At 46.6% G+C, this 16,564-nt stretch overlaps 2 protein-coding genes across 4 annotated transcripts in view; one reads left to right on the top strand and one right to left on the bottom strand.

Moving 5' to 3' along the window:
• The first annotated feature begins 2,803 nt into the window (after positions 1-2,803).
• On the top strand, positions 2,804-11,397 carry cxcr5 (C-X-C motif chemokine receptor 5). Its single transcript, XM_062960835.1, has 2 exons — positions 2,804-2,909; positions 9,431-11,397. Exons 1-2 carry the CDS (start codon positions 2,868-2,870, stop codon positions 10,835-10,837), a joined length of 1,449 nt encoding a protein of 482 aa, XP_062816905.1. The 5' UTR covers positions 2,804-2,867; the 3' UTR covers positions 10,838-11,397.
• A 765-nt stretch (positions 11,398-12,162) lies between these two features.
• bcl9l (BCL9 like) overlaps positions 12,163-16,564 on the bottom strand; it is a 33,440-nt gene continuing 29,038 nt past the window's right edge. For all 3 annotated transcript variants that reach the window (XM_062960834.1, XM_008123935.3, XM_062960832.1), the window contains exon 8: positions 12,163-15,874. In XM_062960834.1, coding sequence (XP_062816904.1) covers positions 14,766-15,874 — 1,109 coding nt within the window. In that variant the 3' untranslated portion in view covers positions 12,163-14,765. The remainder of the gene's footprint in view (positions 15,875-16,564) is intronic.

Here is a 16,564-nt window from a genome sequence, read left to right as displayed (position 1 = left end):
TTTTCTGAAAAGGGGCAGTAGGCCAAATAAGTTTGGGAACCACTGCAGTAGAATATATCATTTTTGGGAGCGCAGACTCTATTTTGACATCCTTTCGGGCTTGAAATAATAGGCCTCTGTTCTTTTGCCTCCAACCCACTTTGCGTCCTGATTTGACCATCAATATAGCATAGCGCGCCAGGCTACGGACCCACGATATTAGACATTATTAGAAATATTATTATTAGACTCCATTGATGTCTGCCTTGACGTTGCAAGACCTGTACGTTGGGGATATGTTGTCCATAAAGAGTCGCAGTCACACTTGGCGGCAGGCCGTTAACAACAGCATAGAAAGAGAGCATGCAGGGTGGCAGACAGAGTTAAAGTATAACTCAACAGAATGAAAAGTAGGTAAAAACTGTTGGTTTATTTTGGGTGTAAGGATGAAATGATGACTCAAGTGTTTTTACTGTTTGCAACTGTGTATACCAGACATGTGTTCCAGCATCTTAAGTATTAACGGCAGGCCAGTTTGAGTGATAGCCTGAAACAACCTATAGGTCGTGACTTCCAGCCGGAGAGGAAGTTCATCCTTCTGTGTGGAATGTGCTCTTATCAGTAGTGTGTGTGTGTTCTGCTGAACCGCAGGGAGAAAGCATGTCTGCAAAGAGCGATGGACTTTGTATCTTGTAAATATCTTGTATATGTATTTGGAATAAAGCCTTTGGACCTCTGCATTCAGCTGATTTGCGACTGAGGTGTCGTTTGTCGGGACTACTTCTCTGGACAGGCAAGCAGTCTGACCAAGTGTTGTGACTCAGCCACAGCATAGCCAGAGGGAGGATGAAGAAGGGGATTCTGGGTTTCAGATACAAGAGCCAGATGATGGGATGCAGGATGAATGTCAGGATGATGGCATGGGAATGGGAATGATACAGGCTGATTCAGAGGCTCAAAAAATGCAGCTTAAGCAGAATGAACTGTTGACCCAGCCGGCCATAGATAACAGCTAGGATGACATTCCCATGGGAATTAATGAGCAAGAGATGTCTCAAGCCCCGGGGTCTTCAGCCCCGGTTCAGGTGCAAGATAATGAGGACCTTGAAGGGGTGCCATCATTATCTAGGGCGGACCAGTTGTTATGGAAGGGAGTTCAGCCTCGTAGGAGTGTAAGATTGGCGAGGAAGAGAGAGGCCTCCGCAGGAAAGAGAAATGCATTTTTGGGTTGCTTTTAAAAGTGTGTGTTTTGAGATAGATTTTGATCAAAGCAAATTCTCGCTTCATCTGAGTGGATGTTCCTGCTTCATGCCTAAGAAAAGTTTCCTGTTCCTGGATCTTTGAAATCTTGTGCCTTTGTTCTTTGGGATCTATCGTCTACTGTTTTGGCTTATGAATTATTGGATTGTTATGGCTTATGGACTAATGGATTTTTATGGCTTATGAACTATTGGCTTCCTATTGACTCTTTTACTGCAATCTTGAAAATTTATTTATTTATTTATTTATTTATTTTCAGCATTTATATTCTGCCCTTCTCACCCCGAAGGGGACTCAGGGCGGATCACATTACACATATAGGCAAACATTCAATGCCTTTTAACATAGAACAAAGACAGACAAACATAGGCTCCGAGTGGGCCTCGAACTCATGACCTCCTGGTCAGAGTGATTCATTGCAGTGATTCATTGCAGCTGCTCTCCAGCCTGCACCACAGCCTGAGCCCAACCTTATTACTGCCTGCTTTGATTTATATCTGCTTTTGCTCAATAAAACTACAAAAGACTTCCTTCTGTGTGTGACTGGGTGTCTATAGCAAGGTGAACTATTCTGAGGTGCGACACCGAGGATGAATTGGTGAGAGTCAAAGGATCACTAATAAATCAGGGTGCTGCGGAGCTGATGTTTTTAAAACCCACCCTGACAAAAACTTGATCATAGGAAAAAACGAACAAATGGGGACAATGCAGCTCCTTGACCCAACCTAGAATTTGCCTTGCCTTATACCAGGGGTCCCCAAACTAAGGCCCGGGGGCCGGATGCGGCCGTCCGAGGTCATTTACCTGGCCCCTGCCCTCAGTTTTATAATATAATATATTGTATATACATATAATATTGATAATAATATTATAATGTAAAGCAATATAACTCTCATAATAATACCATATAATAATATTAATTATATATTCTACATTACATATAATATTACTAATAATATTACAGTATAGTGGTATAGTTCAATATAGTAATATATAATGCTAATATTGTGCTATGCTAATAATATAATATGTTGTATGTACTTATAATTTGTAAGCCACTCTGAGTCCCCTTTGGGGTGAGAAGGGTGTGATACAAATGTAGTAAATAAATAATAAATAAATTTTAGACTTAGGCTCACCCAAAGTCTGAAATGACTTGAAGGCACACAACAACAACAACAACAACAACAACAACAACCCTAATTAACCTGACTATCTCATTGGCCAGAAGCAGGACCACACTTCCCATTGAAATCCTGATAAATGTATGTTGGTTAAAATTGTTTTTATTGTATTGTTCTTTCATTGTTGTTGTTGTTGTTGTTGTTGCACTACAAATAAGACATATGCAGTGTGCATCGGAATTTGTATTTTTTCCAAATGATAATCCGGCCCCTCAACAGTCTGAAGGATTGTGGACCGGCCCTCGGCTTAAAAAGTTTGAGGAGCCCTGCCTTATAGCAAGAGGAATGGGAGTGTTGCAATAATTTTAGAAACCCACTGCTTCATCTTTTTTTGGTGATGGAAATAGCCGAATTTGCCTTGCAAATGAGCTTGAGTTGTGTGTGTTCCTCATCTGGATCTTCCTCCCTCGCAGTTGGGGTCCTTCAAGACGCTCCGCACAAGCCATGGCCGATTATAGCATCGCCATGGAGGACATCATGGGCGCGGTATGTTTGGGGGGCAGGTGGGGAAGGGGCCGGAGGGAGGAGGAGGGTGAGGGCTTGATTCTCCCCAAGGGCCCCCCGTCGAGGCTCAAGGAGAGGCTTGGGGGGCCCTTCCTGCTGCATCTCATGGGGATGTAGGATCCATAGGAGATGTGGACGCTTCTTCCCGCAGAGCACTTAGATAACCTTATTATCCCAAAACATAGGAAGGCCTTCTCCTTGGCTAAATTCAATGCACTCCCTTCAGCTGTACTTCAGGGAAGATATAACAAAGTACCATACAATGAACGCCTATGTCCCTGGGAGGCTGAGGCAGTGGAAACTGTGGAGCATGTCTTGGTGTACTGCTCTTTTTACCAAGACCTTTGTAAACACTTTATAAATCCAATTTTACCAGGGAGATCTGTAAGGTTTCATGTTGATTATCCTTTGGCAGACCAAGACCCCAAAATTACTGCCAAAGTTGCTAGCTTGTGTGCAGCAAGCGATAAGTTTGTCGGTGCAAGATCTTGCCACAGTTTTAGAAGGTTTTAATATTTACTTGAGCATTTACCTTTGCCATCTATATATATAAAAGGGTATTGAAATTTCGGCCTAGGACAAAACAACAAAACTACCCATCCCAGAAACACTAAACTTGGCAGCACAACCCCTCATCCATGCCTCTACGTTCATACAACAAAAAGAAAAGAAAAATAAAGTCCTAATTACAGGGAGAGGAATAATTGTTTTTATCCCATTGCTGCCAGTTAGAAGGCTAAGCTCCGCCCACTTGGTCTCCTAGCAACCCACTCAGTCCAGGGGACAGGCAGAGTTAGGCCTCACTTAGGCCTCTTCCACACTGCCTATAAAATACAGATTATCTGATTTTAACTGGATTATTTATTTATTTATTTATTTACAGCATTTATATTCCGCCCTTCTCACCCCGAAGGGGACTCAGGGCAGATCACATTACACATATAGGCAAACATTCAATGCCTTTCAACAAAGAACAAAGACAAGACAAACATAGGCTCCGAGCGGGCCTCGAACTCATGACCTCCTGGTCAGAGTGATTCATTGCAGCTGTTTGCAGCTGGCTTGCTCTCCCGCCTGCGCCACAGTGCAGTGTAGACTCAAGGCCCTTCCAATCCATTTATAATGGACTTAATGTAAGGTAAAACCTTTACCCTTGACCTTAACTACCACCAATTCCTCAATACTTTTATTTCCCATACCACCATACTTTGCCACAGCAACGCGTGGCCGGGCACAGCTAGTTTTAGCATATAAATATCTCATACCGTTTTAACTACCATATTCAATACTGTGTTTTAACCTTGTTCTTCACTGTGTTTCTTAATATCTAATTGTATACGTTTCTATGCTATTCTGATGCTTGTACATTTTCTGTTGCTGGTCATTGATTGTAATATATATATATATATTACAATCAATGACCAGCAACAGAAAATGTACAAGCATCAGAATAGCATAGAAACGTATATATATATATATAGAGGAGATGTGGCTCTGCAGCCAAAACCATACAAGGCAGCACCTGGTGGGTTTGTGGGTCTCACGAGACCCCTGTTTCCCTGAGCAGCAGAAATTCCCAAGAGCCCAGCATCCATTGACTTACACCAGTCCTAAGATGAAGATGTCTTATCTTCATCTTAGGACTGGTGCAAGTCAATGGATGCTGGGCTCTTGGGAATTTCATACTGGCTGGCTTTGGGTGCGGATGCGGACAACCTCCTGAACTATTCCTGCACCAACTACGATGGTGAGGTTCATACCAATGGGTTAGGAGAAACAAGGTCAAGGAAGCGGCTCCAATGGTGTGGCCTCTGCCTTGGTCAAGAGAGGAATGGCTCTGCCCAAAGCCTCAAGCTGCATTGTCAGAACCATGGGATGAAAAGAAACTTCTTGGTTTGGAGAGCCACAATACGCCCTCGGCCGTCGTAGCTTGCAAATGCCGAGTGTCAGCATCCTTCCTCCAAATCCAGCTGGAAATCCCATTTCTATCATCCCAGCTGGTGGACCAGGGTTAATAATAAGGTAGCTTGTATATGTGTGCAGGTTTTTTTATATGAGTGGTGCATCCAATTTTGCTATTGCTAAATGGACTTCTCTCCGAGCACAGCTTAGACCGACGTCTCTCCCAATAGCCTCCCAACTGAGCTCTACCCGTGCTTAATTTCCCAACGCTGCCACTTCCAGGCGTGTTGGCCAACATTTGGGCCCAAGCTGTGGCGCAGGCAGGAGAGCAAGCCAGCTGCAATTAACTGCAATGAATCACTCTGACCAGGAGGTCATGAGTTCGAGGCCCGCTCGGAGCCTATGTTTGTTTGTCTTTGTTCTATGTTAAGGCATTGAATGTTTGCCTTATATGTGTAATGTGATCTGCCCTGAGTCCCCTTCGGGGTGAGAAAGAAGTGCGGGATATAAATGCTGTAAATAAATAAATAAAAATAAACATGGCAACCACGCAAGGCTGTAGCAACGTGCCCCTATGACAGTGATGGCCAACCTATGACACGTGTGTCAGCACTGACACGCCTAGCCATTTTTGCTGACACGCTGCCGCCTGCAGATTGATTGGATGACTATGTCTTTTGTGGCCAAATTTGGTGTGATTTGGTCCAGTGGTTTTGTTGTTTACTCCATGGGAATTATGCACATTACATACATACATACATACATATATATATATATATATATATATATATATATATTCATTCTATTATTATTCTATTATTATTGTAGTATATTATCATATTATTACTATTATATTATTCATGATTCATGACTACATTTAAACTAGAATAGAGAGAAGTCAGCGTTGAAACTGCAAGAGGTACCATAGATTGTTGTACATGGAAATAATGATAGTAAATCGTTTTTGATTTATTAAATACAGTTATATATTACAATTATATATTTTTGTTATTTAAACTATACATATTGCGAAATTATGGGGGGTTTTTTGGTGAATTTTGACACACCAAGCGCAAAAGGTTGCCTATCATTGCCCTATGAGAACCACGCCTTTCCAAAATAAATTTCCTTTCAGTTCCCTCAAAATCAAGGGAAAAGGAAGGGACCTGAAGCTGTTAGGAATGGTGGGAGTTGGAGTCCAAAACACCCGGAGGGCTGGAGCTGGCCCATGCCTGATATAAATACAACATTGCCCCCAGCCCCTGAATCCTGGGCCCATAACCCATGCAAGAGCAGGCGGAAGAGCAAAGCCGAAGGGGCCCCAGGTGAGTCGCAATGGGGCTGAGAGGAAGAAGAGGAGGAGGAGGAGGGCCGGATGTGCAACAGGAAAGGCTTTGGTACTTTGCAGTTTGGCGAGATTTCCGCCCCGAACGCAGGACCCCAGAAGACCACAAACCAGTCTCTTGGGAGGGGAAAGCACAGGCTTTTCTCGATTCATATCACCATTACGATTTGCAGATCTAGGAGGGGCGCAAGACTTTGAAAGAACATTATGTTAGTACCGTATATATTCGAGTATAAGCCAACCCGAATATAAGTCGAGGCACCTAATTTTACCACAAAAGAACTGGAAAAACATTGACTCCAGTATAAGCCGAGAATGGTAAATTTCAGAAATAAAAAGAAATACCAATAAAATTACATTAATTGAGGCATCAGTAGGTTAAATGTTTTTGAATCTTTACATAAAGCTCAAATTTAAGATAAGACTCTCCAACTCTGATCAAATCATTATTCTCATCTTCTTCAATGTAAATATGCTTATGTATCCTTTTAATAATAATAGAGTAAAATAATACATGTAATAATAATACAGTAGAGTCTAATTTATCCAACACTCGCTTATCCAACATTCTGGATTATCCAACGCATTTTTGTAGTCAATGTTTTCAATACATTGTAATATTTTGGTGCTAAATTCGTAAATACAGTAATTACTACATAGCATTACTGTGTATTGAACTACTTTTTCTGTCAAATTTTTTGTATAACATGATGTTTCGGTGCTTAATTTGTAAAATCATAACCTAATTTGACATTTAATAGGCTTTTCCTTAATGCCTCCTTATTATCCAACATTCGTTTATCCAACATTCTGCTGGCCCGTTTATGTTGGATAAGTGAGACTCTACTGTAATAATAATAATAATACAGTAGAGTCTCACTTATCCAAGCTAAACAGGCCAGCAGAAGCTTGGATAAGCTAATATCTTGGATAATAAGGAGAGATTAAGGAAACACCTATTAAACATCAATTAGTTTATGATTTTACAAATTAAGCACCAAAACATTATGTTATACAACAAATTTGACAGAAAAAGTAGTTCAATACGCAGTAATGTTATGTTGTAATTACTGTATTTACGAATTTAGCACCAAAATATCATGATGTATTGAAAACATTGACTACAAAAATTCGTTGGATAATCCAGAATGTTGGATAAGCGAGTGTTGGATAAATGAGACTCTACTGTAAATTCGTCCTCCAGAGATTGTAATTGCAGCCAAAGGTGAGGGCACGGTTTGGGCAACCCTCTCTCTGTTCTGATATTCCACCTGGATTGCAATTCACCGCCACGGCGTTCCTTCCCGAAAGCCACGTCCTTCTTTTCCTCTCGCAGAGCCAAGCTTTCGGCCCGATTTCTTCTTTAGCAAGCCTGAACCGCAACATCCTCTCGGGGAGAAATTTTCTCTCTGTTCGGATATCACTCATCACCCACTGCCAGGTGTGTGGGGAAAACAAATTGCAAAAGTTTCACTTCCCATTTAGCGACAAATGCCCAGCCATGTGGGAGAGACAAGGTGGGCAAATGTGGCCGGACTGAGCCTGCGGTGATACCAGAATCAGAATTGGGCGGGATCCTGAAGGTCATCCAGTCCAACCCCCTGTTTTGCGGGAAGACACAATCCAAGCACCCTCGACAGATGGCCCAATTCTATCCTTGGTGGGTTCAAGGGGCTCTTTGATTGTAGGGGGTATATTTGTCTGCCCATTTAATTTAATTAGAGAGTGTTCTGCCATGATTATTGATACCTTGCTGAGTACTTCTGCCACAAAGCTACAGAAGCCCTCTATTTCGGCCTAGAACTGTTTTATCTCCTTGTTTTTAACATGTGATGTATGTATTGATTGTATGACTGCTTTTCATGTTTGATTTTACAATGTGTAATTTGTCACTGTTTTTATTATTGCTGTGAGCCGCCCCGAGTCCCCTCGGGGAGATGGGACGGGATATAAGAATAAATTTATTATTATTGTTATTATTATTATTATTATTATTATTATTATTATTATTATTATTATTATTATTATTATTATTATTATAGGTGAACTATAAATGCCAGGAATTACATTTCCCAAGTGTCAAGGTCTAGTTTCCCCAAACTCCACTAGTTTTCACATTTGGGCATATTAAGTATTCGTGCCAAGTTTGGTCCAGATCCATCATTGTTTGAATGTAAGTGAACTACGACTCCCAGACTCAAGGTCAATACCCACCATACCGTTCCAGTATTTTTTGTTGGTCGTGGGAGTTCTGTGAGCCAAGTTTGGTTTAGTTCCATTGTTGGTGGAGTTCAGAATGCTCTTTGATTGTAGGTGAACTATAAATCCCAGCAACTACAACTCCCAAATGACAAAATCATTCCCCCCCAACCCCACCAGTATTCAAATTTGGGCGTATTGGGCACTTTACCCAGTCTACTTTTACAACCTCTCCGTTTTAATCCATGTTTTTATTAGTTTTTGTCATTTATTTTTATTGGGTAATGTTTACATTTTTATAATTGTGCAGGTCTCTTGTCTATTGTTGCGTTTTATATTGCTATTATTTTTATTCAGGTTTGGCCCCATGTAAGCCGCCTTGAGTCCCCTTTGGGGAGATAGAGGCGGGGTATAAAAATAAAGTAGTTATTTTTTTATTCTTATTATGACACAGCAAACAAGATAGACATGCTGGATTTCATATCACAAAATCTGTGCGATTTTCTCACAGAAGCTAAGGATATGATCAATGGTTTTGTCGGTTTCCTTGCAGAGTCTGCATTTTGGGTCATCAGCTGATTTTTCGATCTTGGCCTGAATTGCCTTTGTCCTGATGTCTTGCTCCTGGGCTGCAAGGATCAGGCCTTCTGTCTCCTTCTTCAGGGTCCCATTCGTGAGCCAGAGCCAGGTCTTCTCCTTATCAGCTTTTCCTTTGGTTTTGTCAAGGAACTTTCCATGCAATGTTTTGTTGTGCCAGCTGTCAGCTCTAGTTTGTAGTGCGGTTTTCTTGTACTGATTCTTTGTCTGCTGTGTTTTAATTATTATTATTATTATTAGTGCCAAATTTGGTCCAGTGAATGAAAATGCATCCTGCATATCAGATATTCACATTACGATTCATAACAGTAGCAAAATGACAGTTACAAAGTCGCAACGGAAATAATGTCATGGTTGGGGGTCACCACAACATGAGGAAATGGATTAAGGGGTCATGACACTAGGAAGGTTGAGAACCACTGACTTAACGCCTTCCCTTCTCTCTCCCTTCCCACCCCAGTACAATTATAGCGAGCCGGACGGAGAGTGGAACTACTCCGACTACATCTGTGTGGACGAACCCGAGGCCGCGGAGCATTTTGGCAAGTTCCTGGTGCCGGCGGTGCACCTGCTGATCTTCCTCCTGGGCGGCCTGGGCAACCTGCTGGTGATGGTGACCCTGTGGCGCTACCGCCGGGCGCGCACCCCCACGGAGGTCTTCCTCTTCCACTTTGCGTTGGCCAACCTGCTGCTGGTGGCCATGTTCCCCTTCGGGGCGGCCGAGAGCCTGGCCGGCTGGGTCTTCGGCACCGTCCTCTGCAAGGGCCTGAGCGCCGCCACCCGGGTCAGCTTCTACAGCAGCAGCCTGTTACTGGCTGGCATCAGCGTGGACCGCTACCTGGCCGTGGTGCACGCGCTGCGCACCTTCCAGAGGCCGCGCTCCCTCTCCGTCCACCTGACGTGCCTGGCAGTCTGGCTGCTCTCCGTCTTGCTGGCCATGCCGGACCTTCTCTTCACCGAGGTCTGGCCCGACAGTGGCAACCTCAGCATCTGCTACTTCAAGAAGTACGGCGAGCAAGGCGTGCGCTCCTGGCTGGCGACACGCTTCCTCTACCACGTGGTGGGCTTCTTCCTCCCCGCAGCCGTCATGTGCTTCTGCTACTTGGCCATCGTCCGGCTGCTCTGCCGCTCCCAGCGCCTGCAGCGGCAGAAGGCCGTCAAGGTGGCCATCCTAGTCACCTGCGTCTTCCTGCTCTGCTGGACCCCCTTCCATGTGGTCACCTTCTGGGACACGCTGACCAGGCTGGCGCCCAACTCCTGTGCGCACGAGTACAGCTTGGCCGCGGCGATTGCGCTGACCGAGCTGCTGGGCTACAGCCACTGCGGCCTCAACCCGTTCCTCTACGCGTTCGTGGGCGAACGCTTCCGACACGATGCCTGCCGCGTCCTGCACGACTTGGGCTGCCTGAGCCAAGGCGCCTTGCAGAACGTGGTGGGCTCGCGGGGGGTGGAGAGCACCACGGAGACCACCGGATCCAACAGCCGACATCAGGCCTCACCTTGCGCCATGAATCCTTTGGGCTCCTCTCCTCCTCCAGTGGCCACCGGGCAATGGCTCCGGGCAGAAGCCCAAGACCCGGACCAGCCTGTGATGTCTCAGGCACCTTTGGCCCATGACCCCGCAGCCATCATAGATCAAACTGAAGAGGATTTGGGCTTTCTTCCATCTCAGCAAGATTCCATCCCTTTCCAGATGTCTCCTGTTGACATTTCCGTGCCAGAGCCAATTAGGGACGCCCTTGAAACAGAGCCTGGTTCTCTGGAAAGTTTGGTGTTTGATAGAAGGGCTTTTCTCAAAACAGATCGCTCCCAAAGACAGGTTTTAAGGAGAAGCGCGAGATTAGTGGAGAGAGACGATTGTGGCTAAATCGGTTCTCTTGGGAAGTTTCAGGGAGGCAGGCATCTGGTGTGATTTGAAACAGCTCTGTTCTCTGGGAAGATTTGAGGAGTCAAACACCTGCTTGGGGGGAGCTCTTGAACTTCAATAAAAGTTCTGCGCTGAGTTTTCCCTATCGCGATGTCAACGTGACTATTGACTAAAGAACATCGTCTCTTGTTCCTGAACTTCCAAGCGGCCCACCGGCGTGTTTACTCACGAGTAGTCTGGGAGTTGCGTCCCACTCCTTGCCAAGTTTGGACTGCGTTTTCAGATCCGTCACAAAATACCTTGCCTAGCCTTGAATCCTTGTTCTGGACTTTTCTTCAAGAATCTTCCTGCAAAACCTTGTTCTTTCCCCACTCAAACTTCCAAGGAGTTTGAGTGTGTTTCGGTTATTTGGATTATAGACTTTAGACTCTAATACTGGACACATAACTTCATTTTATTGGACTAATTTTGATCTTTTCTAAAAGGTCAACTGCTTGACTATATATTCTGCTTATTTTTGTTTAGAACTTTTATTGCTTTAATAAAGATATTAGATTGTTTATTGGCCTCCGTGTTGGTTTCCAGTGCTCACGCTGCTTAGGGGTGTTACACAGCCGATGCTTGGCCTCGCTTGTCGCCTTCCTGGAACCGAGACGTCCGGTTCCTTTGGTGGGAACGACAACGTCCTTGCTCCCGTTGGTCCAGAGATCCATCCTTAGAGGTGGCTGAGGAACCTGCCTTGGCTTGTGACCACCTTGGTCTTGCTTTCTTAAGTCACGGAATTGCAAATGCAATGTAGAGGGGACCTACCTCTCTCCACTTTCCCCATTGGTCTTGGAACAATGTGTTGTCGAAGGCTTTCATGGCCGGGATCACAGGGTTGTTGTATATTTTCCGGGCTGTATGACCATGTTCTAGAAATATTCTCTCCTGACGTTTCACCTACATCTATGGCAGGCATCCTCAGAGGTTGTAAGGTATGGAGAAACTAAGAAAAGAAGGTGTATATATATCTTTGGTAAGAGAAGAACTCTTTGTCAGTTGGAGGCCAGTGTGAATGTTGTAGTTAATCACCTTAATTGGCATTGAATAGCTTCCTCTCCTGGCTTCTTCCTGCCAGTCCTAAATACTTGGGAAGTGTTCGACTTGTGATTTTGTGATACGAAATCCAGCATATCTATCTTGTTTGCTGTGTCATAAAATAAAATAAAATAAAAATAATCCTTCCACATAAATCTTTGGATGTATTTGAATGTATCACATTGAAACCCCTGAGCTTCAGGAATGAGGTAGGAATGAAGGGGACCCAAAAAGGCAGAACAGGATTTTTTTTTTTGAAATGTCTCTTTTTAATAAAAAGGCACCTATAAAACAGGTCAATCAATACGTTACAGGCAGCACAAGATACCCAAAAAAAAAACCAAAGCCTAGAAATCATTTCAAAATAAAAACCGATAAGATGTCTTCACATATCGTATTTATATATTTATATTTATATATATATATTTATAGAATGGTACAAAATGCATGGGGTGTGGGGGGCTGGGGGGGTCTTTCCCCGTCCCTTTCCGTGGGGTGGCAAGGGTGGGCCGGGGCACGAAAACGCAGCCGCCGGATGAGAGGACGCGGCCCCGAATCCCACCAGGAGCAGGTGCCATTGTGGCCGGAGACAAGAGGAAGACGAGGAGGAAGACCAGGCAGACCTCAGCAGACGCCACTCAAGCCAGAGAGCCGAGCAAGAAAGTACAAGAGACACGAGACAGGACGACATTCAGAGCGCAAGGCGAAGGAGAGAAGGAAGGCGAGGAGAGTCAGGACCGAGCCAACGTATGCCCGGCCAAGTTGAAGCCAATGGGGCACCCCATTGCCGGATGGAAGGAGGCACCACGGTGATGCCGAGCCACCCATTACTTCCCTTTGACTTTGGAGGCAACTGCGCCAAACTTCCACTTGCCACCAAAACACCTCCTCAACCTCCTATCTCATTAGGTGTGGAGGCAAGCACAAAGGAACAACTGCTTATGGGTCCGGAGCAGGCATGGGCAAACTCCCCCTCCCCTTTGGGCCAATGAGAGGACCTTATCCCCTCCCCACACACATGGTCCTCATCCTGAAATAAGATCCAGAACAAGTGAAGAATTACAGGCCAATCCCGTTCGATGTCATTTCTCGATGCTGAGAAAGCATTTGATAACGTTGAATGGGAATTTATGGGAAATTACAGAAGATCCTAGAAAGCAGACATGGGCAAACTCCCCCTCCCCTTTGGCCAATGCGAGGACCTTCTCCCCTCCCCACACACACAGTCCTCATCCCGAAACAGGATCGAGATCCAGAACAAAAGAAGAATTACAGGCCAATCCCGTTTGATGTCATTTCTTGATGCTGAGAAAGCATTTGATAATGTTGAATGGGAATGCATGGGAAATTACAGAAGATCCTATAAAGCAGGCATGGACAAACTTCCCCTCCCCATTGGGTGCATGACAGGACCTTCTCCCCTCCCCACACACATGGACCGAATCCCAAAACAAGATAGAGATCCGGAACAAGTGAAGAATGACAGGCCAATCTCGTTCGATGTCATTTCTCAATGCTGAGAAAGCATTTGATAACGTCGAATGGGAATTTATGGGAAATTACAGAAGATCCGGTATGCCAGGTTGCCTTATGGCAGGCATGGGCAAACTTGGGCCCTCCGGGTGTTTTGGACTTCAACTCCCACCATTCCTAGCAGCCTACCGGCTGCTAGGAATGGTGGGAGTTGAAGTCCAAAACACCCGGAGGGCCCAAGTTTGCCCATGCCTGGTCTGGAGTAATACCCATATTGGCAGACTCACTCGCCGGAGGGCTGAGCATTGTGTTGTCCACTGACCAGCACAAACCTTGGCAGAGAAAGAGAGAGAACGGAAGGACGATGCAACAGGAGGGATGCTGCTATTCTTGCCTCTTAAGATAAGGAGACAAAGGAGTGCAAGCGACACTTGCAGAAGGTGGAAGAGCAGCCACACATCCCTGATAGCAAAGGTGGGTTCAATGGGACCAATAAGGCCCACATACTAAGAGGTGCAATGCAAGTGGAGACCAAATAGGGAAGGACTTGGTTCCATGCATCTCCTCTTCCCAATGTCTCCATGCTGCGTGATGTTTAATGCTTCCCTCTTTCTCCTGGGAGACAAGGCTGCCCAAGCAATGACGAAACCACTGTCCTACACCTAGGGAACCCCACATTCCTCCTTCCCGTCCTCCTTCAAATGGGTGACATCCGTCATGGAGAGTCCAATTTCACCCTTCCCCTCAAACACATTCAAAACTAGACACATGCACACGTAACCGTGAGTTATGCCTGCTGCACCAGCACCAGCAGCCCAGCCACAACCCAAGCATGTTATTGCACACGGCATACCCGCTGTGGTGAGCCTTTGTGAACCAAGGAGCCAATTGGGTGGCGTGGCAAGATGGTTTGGGGCCAAAGACATACAGAGGCTGGGGGCTGGTGGTGGGGGGCATGGGGTGGAGGCAGGGAGGGCCACTGACTTGCCACAAAGAGAGATTTGAACACTGGGGATAAGGGTGGGACAAGGCAGCCGTGCCCTCCGGCCCCGGGGATTCCCCAAACTTAACTTTCTTAACAGATTGCATTTTTTTTGTCTGCTCGTTTCTTCCCAAAACAGGTTATTTTGAGGCTTCTATTAAAACACAGAAATACAAACAAATCCAAGCCAGCAACTCTTTCGCTGTTGCTCCCTGCTATTTACAGCTGCTCCGAACCCTCTTGCACATTTTGGTTGCATTTTTTTTTCTTTCAAAAACAAGAGAAAAGGAGAGGAATTTGCACTCGGAGGAGAGATTCAAACCAAACTCTGTGCCGGGGCAGGGATGAAGCCAGCACAATGCACTCCTGCGGCAGAAGGGTCCCTTGGGGTGCTCAGAAGGGCAGGTTGGCCATGCCGCCGGCGCCCGGTCCGTAGCCCATCTGGCCGTCGAGGGAGACGCTGCGCTGGCGCATGGGGTGGGAGAGCATGAGGTTCTGCTGGGGCGGGGGGCCCATGAGCGAGCCTTGCGGGGACATCATGTGCCCGCCCGGCTGCGGGTACATCTCCCCCGAGACAGACATGCTCCGCTGCTTGGCCTGCATGAGCAGGAAGTTCTGCTGGGCCAGGAGGTTCTGCTGGGGCAGCATCATGGCCTGGTGCATGCCGCCCCCGCCCAGCATGGCCGCCTGCTGCTGCTGCTGCTGTGGCGGGAGGGCTGTCCTGCCCAGCATGGGCACCTGTCCCGGGTGGCACAGGCCCATGCCACGCTGCATGCCCTGGGGGCCAGGCCGGGCCGGCACCTGCTCCGCCATCATGTTCTGCAGGTTCATGAGGTGCAGGTTGGAGGGGGGCGGCGGGGCCTTGGGCACCCCCCCGGGGCCCTCTCCCTTGGGGAAGTACTGCAGCGTGCTGCTGGGCTTCTCCGAAGGGATGATGCGCGACAGGTCGAACTCGGGGATGCCGGTGGGCGTCGGGCGGATCACGTCGCTCAGGTCCGGGTCGTTCAGCACCGAGGCCACCCCGGGGAGCACCGAGGGCGGGTAGGGCTCCGGCAGCCTCCCGGTCATGCGCTGCTGCGGCTGTGGCGGCGGAGGGGGGATCTGTCCTGGCTGCTCCTCGGGGGGCAGCCCCAGGCCGGGCGGGTAGTGCTGCGGCAACTCCGGACCGCCGCCGCTGCCACTTCCGCCTCCTCCTCCGGGGCCCATGGGCATGCCGGCACCGCCATTGCTGGGGGGCTGCTGGAGGCGCGGGGGGAACACCATCTGGCCGGGGGGGCCGCACTCCTGGGGCCCCGAGGGCATCATCATTGGGTTCTGTGGGGGCACATTGCCGTGCATGGGGAGGTTGGCACCCAAGGGGCTCGGCGAGGACATGGTGGGAGGCGGGGGCTCGTGGGAAAGCGGCTGCTGTCCCGGCAGGTTCATGCTCATGGGGCTCTGGGAGGGGGGTGGCCCCACGGAGTTGAGGTGCATCTGGTTGGGGGGCTGGCTGCTTCCCAAGCCTGTAATGGGAGAGAAGAGACCAATCAGCAAAAGCCGCAGTTCAATATAAGCTGGTGTGCCTGTAACCTCTTGTAACAAAGTGTGAATTTTTTAGTTTACAGATGTCATGTTTAATTGCGTTTTAAAAGGGTCAATATTTCAGTTGCTCTGCACTCATGAGTTGGTTGCCATGGAGAAGGGGGCGGAGCCAACTGCCGGTTTGGTGGAGAAGTGCAGGTTTGAAAAAGAAGCAGTTAGTCTGTGCCCTGATGAGGTACAGTGAAGACTGATCCTCAGTTGAAGGAATCAGGGAGATTCAAATGCTTATTTTTGAGTCAATTTAAAATAAGTTTGGTGATTTATTTTAAGGTAGTCTGTCTCCTGATGAGGAACAGATAATCTGTGCTTGTAATTCACAGAGTGACTGCAGTTTAGAGCAGTAAAGAAAGAAGTGACATTTTAAGAAGTTTGAAACACCTCATTCTAGCTTTGCAACTGTTAACCAAAGTGCCTCTAAAGAGAAAGTTACTGTAACCATTAAGCTTTGTGCTAGAATAATCGTGTTATTGTTCTTTTAAACATCTCAGCTTCTGTCATATATATTACCATCAAAAACAATCAAGAAGAAAGAAGAAAAACAAAATTTAAGAGGTCTCCTCTCTGAGTAGCTAGTGACTGCATCTTCCCATAGCGGTGGCAAGCGTTGATAA

Source organism: Anolis carolinensis, unplaced genomic scaffold (genome assembly GCF_035594765.1).
Source record: "Anolis carolinensis isolate JA03-04 unplaced genomic scaffold, rAnoCar3.1.pri scaffold_8, whole genome shotgun sequence".
Taxonomy (NCBI): domain Eukaryota; kingdom Metazoa; phylum Chordata; class Lepidosauria; order Squamata; family Dactyloidae; genus Anolis; species Anolis carolinensis.
Note: the sequence above shows the minus strand (reverse complement) of the source record. Positions and strands in the feature narration are given on the sequence as shown.